This window comes from Camellia sinensis, chromosome 5 (assembly GCF_055761805.1).
Source record: "Camellia sinensis isolate YWXY chromosome 5, ASM5576180v1, whole genome shotgun sequence".
In the NCBI taxonomy this organism is placed as follows: domain Eukaryota; kingdom Viridiplantae; phylum Streptophyta; class Magnoliopsida; order Ericales; family Theaceae; genus Camellia; species Camellia sinensis.
The window spans coordinates 150,907,683-150,916,926 of NC_138965.1; the positions used below are offsets into that span (position 1 = coordinate 150,907,683).

Consider the following 9,244-nt stretch of genomic DNA (forward strand, 5'->3'; position numbering starts at 1 on the left):
CCTTCAGCTTGACTTCTTTTAGTGAGGCAACATAGCATTCCCTGGCCACGGTCTGCTCTCCCCTTATAGTTCCGACCCCCAGATCGGTGGGAAACTTAACGGCAAGGTGATAAGTTGATGTGATAGCTTGGAAGGCATTTAAGGCAGTGCGGCCAAGGATGATGTTGTAGGCGGATGGGCAGTCGACAACAAGGAAGGTGAGCAACTTTGTAGTCTGCCGTGGGTACTCGCCGATTGTGATGGGAAGATCAATGGAGCCGATGGAGGTGACCCGGTCGCCAGTGAAACCAACCAAAGGGGTTTGGAGAGGAGACAGACTTTCCTCCCCAATTTTGAGCTAGCGAAAGCAGTTGAGAAAGATGATGTCTGAAGAACTGCCATTGTCGATGAGAACTTGTCTAACCTTGTAGTTGGAGAGGAGGGCAGAAATGACGAAAGGGTCATCATGAGGGTAACGGATGCCTGTACAGTCCGCGTCTGTGAAGGTGATAGGCTCGGTCTACTGCTTGGGCTGTTTGGAGGGTCGATCGACCGTGGCAACTGCTTTGTCTGAGTCTTGCCTGATCTTCCTGAGTTCTGCCCTCTGAGCCGAGCGGGATGGTCCCCCACAAGCAAAGCCGCCTGAAATGACTCTGATCTCTCCAACAGGTGGAGGGGGGTTGCCTGGCGGCCGGGGTTGCTGTGGAGGGCGATCATGGCCTTGGTTAGGTTGGGCGGGCTGTCGGGGGGGTGCGCCGGCGGTTGTTTCTGAGGGGCTCAGTCCTTTGCCTCTGCTGAAGGCGGGTGTCCGTGAACCGGCTAAGACGCCCCTAGCGTATGAGGGTCTCCACCTGATCTTTGAGGTTAATGCACTCATCGGTGTTATGGCCATGGTCCTAGTGGAAGCGGCAATATTTGGACTGGTCTTTCCGATTGGAAGGGGTTCATGACGGTTGGGGCCATTTAAGGAGTAGTCCCGCTGGATCAGATTGAGGACGTGTTCCATGGGGGAGTTAAGGGGTGTGTAGCGCTCGAACCGGCCGGGCAGTCGGGCTGGTGCCGACCGGTCAGCTCGGGGGGGCCGGTCGGTATAATGTGGTGTTTGGCTATTATACTGGGTGTTTCTAGGTTCTGAGTCTTTTCTCTTTTCTCTGGGAGCCGGGTTTTTGGTTATGGGATCTTCCCGGGCAGCTAGGGAATCCTCAGCATTCATGTATTTTTGGACTTTGGAGAGTAGTGCCGCCATAGAGGTCGGGGGGTTTTTAGAGAAGGAGAACAGGAAATCGGACGACCGCAGACCGACCATAAAAGCAGTGAGGATGACCTTGTCATCATTTTTCGCTACTTGCAGGGCCTCGGTGTTCAAACGGGTAACAAAACTGCGTAGCGACTCCCCCTCGGTCAGTTGAATGTTGAGGGGTTGCCAAGCGTCGCTGACGCTGGGCTCCAATAAAATGGCTGAGGAAGGAGTCACTGAGATACTAGAAAGTGGAGACGGAGTCTGCTAGTAACTGGCTAAACCACAACCGAGCTGACCCTTCAGTGTCACAGGGAAAGCTCGACACATGATCTCGTCAGGAAATGCATGGAGGATCATGAGGGTTCTGTAGGTCTCCAGATGGTCGACTGGGTCCGTCGTACCGTCAAAAGAGTCGATGGTGGGTATCTTGAACTTGGGGGGTAGAGGTTTGTCGCGAATGGAGGCGACAAATTGTGAGTTTGCTGTGGTAGAGGGTTTATGCTGGATGTTCTGCATGACCCCTTGGAGTTGGAGCTTCATGGCTCGGAGTTCCGCGTCCTAGAGAGGGAAGTGGTCACCTCCGGAGGGCAACGGGGGCTGGACGCTGCTAGCCTCTCCTTCAAGGATTGGTGGCGAGATCGATGGTTGTGGGCCCCGGGGTGGTAGGTTTATACCTGGAGGAGGGAGGTTGCAAGCCTTCTCTGTTGGGCGGATTAGGCAGCGGAATAGTATGGCTCGGGGCTTGTTCGTAGTTGGGGGGAATATCGGGAAGTGGTGGAGGGGGCATAGGAAGGTCTCTTTGGAGTAGGGCATTGATCAAGGCTTGGTTTTGCTCGGCCATGCGGTTAATGCTGTTGGTAAGCTCGATGAAATATTGTGGTGGGTTGTTTGGATTGGGGGGGTCGGTTTGGTGGTCGGCAGCATTTTGGTGAGAAGCCATGGATCTAGTCGTGACCATACACTTCGATGGGTAGCGAGAAAGGGGTATAGGAACAGGGTCTCCGGCAACAGTGAACACAACTGGCGCGAGGAGCAAAGTGTTCCCACAGACGACGCCAACTGATGATACAGTTACTACACAACGGGTCCCAGGTGGAATGGGTAGGACTAATCCATGCTTCTTCAACTGGTAACTGAGTGTTCAAGCCCACCAGAAAACCTGCACAGGAATTCAATGGGGAACGGGGAGTCCCCCAGCGAACCCTCCGACGAGCAAGTTAGAGAGAGAGAGATGAAATGCAGAGAAATGAATTGGAGATAGAAAAACTTAACCTTCTTCTTGTCTTCAACGTTTGCTTATATCATTTGGTCATCATTTCGCCGTCCCTTCCGACTTGCCATCTTGGCCAAAAGTCTATGCTGTAGCTTACCTTGTTCAGGGTAAGGGGTGCTGTTCTGACGGAGAGGTGTTGTCGTAATAAATGTTGTGATGGGCTGCATTAATGGTGATGTGCAGTGACAATAACTTTGCAGATCTTTGTCTGCTGATGTGGCTTGTCCTTTACTTGCCGTATGTCTGAATGTCATTGGCTCTTTATGCTACGTTGGATTCCAGCTGTTCTGGACTTCACCAACTGAGTTATGTATTGGGCTCCAAGTGATGGGCTTGAGTTGTTCATAGTGGACTATGGCCTTTATGGACTTACCCACGTCAATTATGATGGTTTTGTACAAATTGGAATTGTTTTTGAAAAATGTTTTTTTTATGAAAACTAAGGGTGTTCTGAAAGTTTTTCTTGTCTTGTTTTTCCTTTATTTTATGTTGATTAGTGAGGGTAAAAGTGTAATTTGCCTTTCTCATTAACAGTGTTATTTCAACTTTGGTTTTCCATAGGTAAACCAAGTTACTTTATAAACATCTACTTTCAAGTGAAAGAGCGGAGGACTAAAAACTAGAAAGCTCACAAGCCGAAATACGAAAAAATAGGTATGCCTAATTACTATATTATATGAATTTAGGATCTAATTGTATATATTCCCAAAAATGAATCAATATAATTGGATTTAAATGATGAATAATACATCTATGGAAGTTTAAATGACAAAAAATCATGGGGCAAGAAAGTCCTTTCTATGTTAACTATAGTAAAAAGTCCAAGCTGCTCAATGATATACTATATTATTATCAGACTGTGATGGTGAACAAATAAAGCTTTAGTACAATGGATAGAGCCAGCTGCAACAGAAAGATCCCGGTCACAATCAAGAACCACCTTTCACCGGCAGACTTAATACGGTTTCGGAGATTGAGTGCAACAAAGGTTGCCGACATGAACCCTGCTACACCAGCAACCACCCATCTGAACAGTTCCAAAGGAACAACAGATAGACACTGCAACAATAATCGAAGTGAGAATTTTTTCAAGAAGCAAACAAGTTCCTATCTTAAAATTCAAGAAAATTTTGATGTTTAAACAATGTGATGTTGACTTCTACAAAAGATACTTCTGACCATAAAGCATCGAATATTTTGTCCGAGCCTCCAAAAGATATGGGGGAGAGAGTATTTTGTATTATGGGGACCCCATGGTGGTGTTTCACTTTCTCTCGCATGCATGTTGTGTACCGTCACACAAAATAATACCACCTCGTGCATTGGAAAATACATTGGACATACATATGAAATTTGCAAGCTAAAAATGTATTACAATGAATGACTAACACTCAATTTAATGACAAATCTTAAGATTATAAGTTGAGGCACACATTATGCACGTGTATTATTTGTTATATTAAATATAAATAATTGAAATAATTAAAATCAAAAAAATAGAGGATAAATAGAGAGTAACAATTGAGTATGAAATCATGAATTGTGGTTAATGGCAACTTTTGAATCCTGAGTTAACAAATTATATTTTTTATTTTGTGGCTTAATCAATGGACACAGGCTTCAAGACATCAAATTCACTGGGATGCATTGCCCAATTTCATACTAACATGCCTCGTATGGTAACTGCAGTTTGAAGTATTTGGATTTTATGATATAGCTTGAATGATAATACACCGCCAAAATCTACCTTCTATCATTGATTTCCATAATAAGCATGTAAACCACACAAGTTTTGAAAGGAGCAAAGAGCAAAAAACTGAGAGTGATAAACCTTACCAAAGCGGGAATGAAGATAAACAGAGAGTAGCCATAGAGGCAGAACAGCTGAACGAGGCCAGAAGGGACGGAGGAGTATTTGAGGATTATATACAATCCAACAGGAACAACAGTGACATAACCATAGAACAAACCAGCGGACCAAGTCACCAAATTTACATCATAGTTCCATTCTTTTTTCTGTAGCTTGTGTGCCACGTAGGTAACAAATGTGCCAATCGAAGCTGCCACAAATGTTAAGGTTGTGCAGATCCAAAATGGTCCATACCTGAACAGAAAACCATAGGAATATTAACACATGGCCATATGAACTGAAATGCATATCCATCTTGATACTTGTTGACACAGCACTCACTCATAGTTCTGTCCTGTCATTGTGTGGCCACTGCCAGTTACATATATATTCCATTGCATGAAATCTCAATAGTGTAGCACGTAACCAGAATAAATTTCACTAGTACTATTTCAAATAATCATGGTGATAATTGATAACATTAACAATTAAACATGTGATTTTCTTTAAGCTTACATAAAATAGTATAGGTCCATTTAAGAAAATGGGAGCCACTGGTGTTGATAGTATACATTACACAATGGCTTTAGAATCTCATACACTTGTACTTTTTAATTACACTGACTGATAGTTACCATTTCCATTAATGACTCATTGTTAATTATGGATTTTAACTACACAAGATAAATAAAACACACTTGAGCTATTCAATCCTCATACCTCTTTAAGCCCAGATGCTTGCTAAATTCTCACACTATAGGTGACACGCAGGTGACACTTGATTATTATCCAAACAGCCATGTTACTCAATTTGAGGCAAAAATCATACAAGACATCCATACGTTTGTCTTACCATGAGTATAAAGTAAAAAATAGTATGCTGCTAATGACAATATCCCCCACTTTTAACTAAGCGCGTGATTTTCCAGTACAATTTATAATATACAAGCATGGAATCAACTAGCTGTTAATAGAGCTAACTAATATATCTTCACCATAGAAAAAGGCACTACAATTAGAGGACCAGAACATGTCATTTCAATTGCCAACTACAATTACTGAGGAAATAAGCAAGATCTTTTTGGCAATAAGGGTAAGTAACTTCCATTCCAATAATCATATTCATGAATAAAATCTTTAGAGAGGAAATATTCAAAATGAAATTACTTCTTTCAAAACTTGTCCATAAAATATAAAAAATTACCAGAGCAACAACTTACAAATCTGGGTTGTTAGAAGTTTTTTCAGAAAAGCTTCCTTTAAATGGAAAAAGTGAATCCTTAATCCTCTCCATAACATCTGCTGTTTCGACATCGAAGTAAGGCCTATAATAAGCAATTGAGAACACTTGAAACCAACCACTTTGCTGCTGCTGCTGCGGCTCATCAGAACCAGATGCGGGTTTTGAGAATGTATCTGCATCATTTTTGTATATAAATACAAGAATATTATTCTTTTGCTCTTTTATTAAAAATAAATAAATAAACTGAAAAACGAGGAATGATATGCAACAAAAAAGGAGGAGCCATGAAAAATCCACATAATTCTCCGAGTTGTCTCTCCTATTTTAACTAATCCTTTATATATGTATAAGTAAAGCACTTACCTCAGACTTGTTATGAAATGCCTAATCGAGAGTGATTCAACTTCCAAGATAAATCTTTTTTTAACAAACAAGAAATTTCCTAAATACTCACTGATAATTCTTTTTTTTTTAATAAGTACATTCCCCCAATACATCTTTAACTCATTAAATCTATTAGAAGTTTAGAAGTATTATGCTTTGCTAAAATTTCCTGGAGACCATAGAAAGGAAGCACCTAATTACGCTACAAAAGCATTCCTCATACTTGATACTTTCAAGACCACAAAGATAGTGATACAGTTGTGATCAAATGGCTGCGCTAGTATTACTTGACTTAAATGAAATGATAAATTTAACCTCCATGTTGGCAATTAGGATATTGTTGACACCATCTAGCTAAAGACTATTTAAAGAACAAAGCGTATTCACAATTTCAGTATCAAGAATTGTAACCACATACAATCCGATTATACAAAATAAGAATAGAAACCCATGTATTTCTTGAAAATAAAAAATACAAAAACAACTTAAACCCTCCTAGTTTCAACTTCATAACCTTATATTCATAAAGAGCCCAAACAACATGAATCAGCAGATTCAGTTGCTCACCCCCCTTATAACTCAAACCTAACTACTGCTACAACCTATGCTCCTAAAGCATTGACAAGAACGAACCACAAAATCCATTTGTATAGCATGTGAGAAATGGATATGATATGATGAGTGAGGTGTTTTTTTGTTGTTTTGTATTTTAATTGGCAATCTTAGTATTATAAAAATCACATAACAAATCAGTTTGTTTCTCACTATTATGGTGACATACGAACTAAGATCGGTTTCTCACCATTTCTCGTCTAATTCATAAAACTAAACAAGGAAAAGTGATCCCTTTCTCTTCATTTCTTGCCAAATCATCCCATCCAAACAGACAGTTACAAACAGCACACCCTCTCATACATGAAGAACCAGTATAACAATTCAATTTAACCAAACCAAATTGCATAAATGCACATTTGTAAGTATAGTACCATCGGCATCGCGAGGAGGTCGTGAGCCACCGAAGATCTTCCCCTGCGCTCCTGAAGGAGGAAATGTCTGGAGATTCGAATCTACAACAAACAAAAAAAACAAAAATTGCTTCAGAAAATCAAGAAAACACGAAAATTGCTAATCAGAAAGAGCTTCAAGAGTCAGAATCCGCGGATTTTACCTGTGAATTTGACTGCTACGTGACCTGGTGAATCGGAAACAGCCTGAGAAATTGTGAGAGAGAGAGTTAGAGAGGAAAAAACAAAGATCTAGAGGATTGAGGAGGCTAAATTGAATTGAATTTGACAAGAAATTACAGGTACAGATCCGGAGACTTTCTGATTATCAATCGTAGTGTAATTGCCTGACATCATCTTTCACAAATCTTTGTTGATTTTTTGCCGCTGATGAAGATGAAGATGAAAACCACCAACACCAGCTTTTCATTTCTCTTCTCACCTTCTGCTCGGACATAGATTTATCCTGTCTGTCTCTCTCTGGCATTTAATTTTTTTTCTTTTTTCTTATTTCAATCGCATTTTAGACCTATGATCTTATTTCAAAGGTCGTGGGTATGGTTTGAATGTGGCAAAATAATATTATTTTATATTTAAAATAGGGATCCGTTAGGTTTCATGAAAATTGTTATGAAAATTGTCATGAAAATTATTTGTACCGTTGGGTCATGAGACACATACCTGATCTAACGGTGCAGATGATTTTCATGACAGTTTTCATGAAAATTCTTCATAACACCTAGCATTTTCCTTTAAAATAATATCATTTTAGATGTTTTGAATCATTTGAATTATGTTTTTTGGGGCTCACTTAGTATTGTTGTTCTTTTATATACTAATGCCGATATATTTTATTTTAATTGAACCAATATAATTAAATATTTTTTAGAAATCTAAATTAATTTAATTTTTTAGAATTCTAAATTAATTAAAGTAAGATCGAATAACGTATATATAATTTAGAACATTGGAGTTTGATAAATTGATAGCTAATTTAACTCTATTATTTGGTGTGATTTGTGTGTTAGGTGAGTAACTTTTTTTTGTTATATAATTTAGAACATTGGAGTTGGATAAATTGATAGCTAATTTAACTCTATTATTTGGTGTGATTTGTGTGTTAGGTGAGTAACTTTTTTTTGTTTAAAAAAAAAAGTTAAATGTTAAAAAAAATAATAAAGACAACAAGTCAAACTAATGGCTCGTTTGAGAGGTTTTTTAATTTTTTGATTTTTTTTTTTATTATTTTAACTTAGGGTTTGGAATAGGCTTTTTTTGTTTTTTTTTTTAACTTTTGCAAAAAAAAAAAATGAAATGACTATGATTTTGATGTGACATTTTATCTTATTGATTTTTTAGTCTATTTTGCCTTTTTATAACTAAAATAACCAAAAAAAATAGACTTTTTGATATGCCAAACGAAGGCTAAAATAATTTTTTTTAAAAAATACTTTTTAAAAAAGCCTAATATTTCAACTTATTTTGAGAATTATGTTAAAAGTTAATTTTTTTGTTATTTTTTAACTTTTAATCCAATTGCTAAAATAGAGGCTGATTTGATGCAACCTTGGTGATTTGGAATCTCATTTTTAGTGGTTGGTGATTTTCAATTGTGTTTTAAAAACATAACTTTGAACTTGAAGTTAAATAAATTTTATAAGAAAATTGTGTTTTAAAAACATAACTTTGAACTTGAAGTTAAATAAATTTTATAAGAAATTACTTAAAATCATATTATCAAAATAACTAATCTCAAAACATAACTTTAAAAAAATATTTTTTATTTTTAGTAGGACAAATTAGTAATACTTCATTTATCAAAAGTTTAAAATAGTTAGAGTCATACCAAAACATGTTTCAAATATGAGATCTCTTCCTTTTTAACCATTATGGAGTGGGAAATTTTTTTTAATGTTCCTAATATTAAGATTTTAAAGGATAAAATACATATAATATTTTGAAGAAATTTTGATTTAGAAAAATTTCGATCCAGATAAATTTTGATCTAGAGAAATTTCATTACACAGAATTTTTTTGATTTGCTCATAAATTTCCCTGTTTTTTAACAATTTTCTCTGATTTGCTCACAATTTTCTCTGTATTTTGAGCAAATTAAAGAAAATTAAAACCTAGAGAAAATTGAACTAGTCTACTGATATATGTAGACTAGTGTTGTTACCTAAGCATCATCACCACAATAATGGCCATATGTTGTCATCAATCTAAACATTAACCTTGAGATGCAAGAACCTTTCTTTTGTCTCTATTCTTC

At 37.9% G+C, this 9,244-nt stretch overlaps 1 protein-coding gene across 2 annotated transcripts; it reads right to left on the minus strand.

Annotated features, from left to right (window-relative positions):
- Positions 1 to 3,192: 3,192 nt before the first annotated feature.
- LOC114318405 (uncharacterized) lies at positions 3,193 to 7,536 on the minus strand. 2 transcript variants are annotated; one of them, XM_082870149.1, is made up of 6 exons: positions 7,273 to 7,536; positions 7,137 to 7,179; positions 6,955 to 7,035; positions 5,562 to 5,757; positions 4,329 to 4,596; positions 3,193 to 3,551 (listed from the first exon to the last, which is right to left on the minus strand). In XM_082870149.1, the coding sequence occupies exons 1-6, from the start codon at positions 7,327 to 7,329 to the stop codon at positions 3,345 to 3,347; spliced, it is 852 nt and encodes a 283-aa protein (XP_082726275.1). In that variant the 5' UTR covers positions 7,330 to 7,536; the 3' UTR covers positions 3,193 to 3,344. The 2 variants fall into 2 exon arrangements, with proteins under 2 accessions (XP_082726275.1, XP_082726276.1); XM_082870150.1 differs by having other exon boundaries at positions 7,291 to 7,516.
- Positions 7,537 to 9,244: the final 1,708 nt, after the last annotated feature.

Coding starts and splice junctions, on each gene's coding strand:
- LOC114318405 (XM_082870149.1), bottom strand. CDS start 7,329: ATGATGTCAGGCAATTACACTACGATTGATAATCAGAAAGTCTCCGGA. Junction 7,036..7,136: donor CGTAGCAGTCAAATTCACAG/GTAAAATCCGCG, acceptor TGTTTGTTGTAG/ATTCGAATCTCCAGACATTT. Junction 3,552..4,328: donor TTATCTTCATTCCCGCTTTG/GTAAGGTTTATC, acceptor TTATTGTTGCAG/TGTCTATCTGTTGTTCCTTT.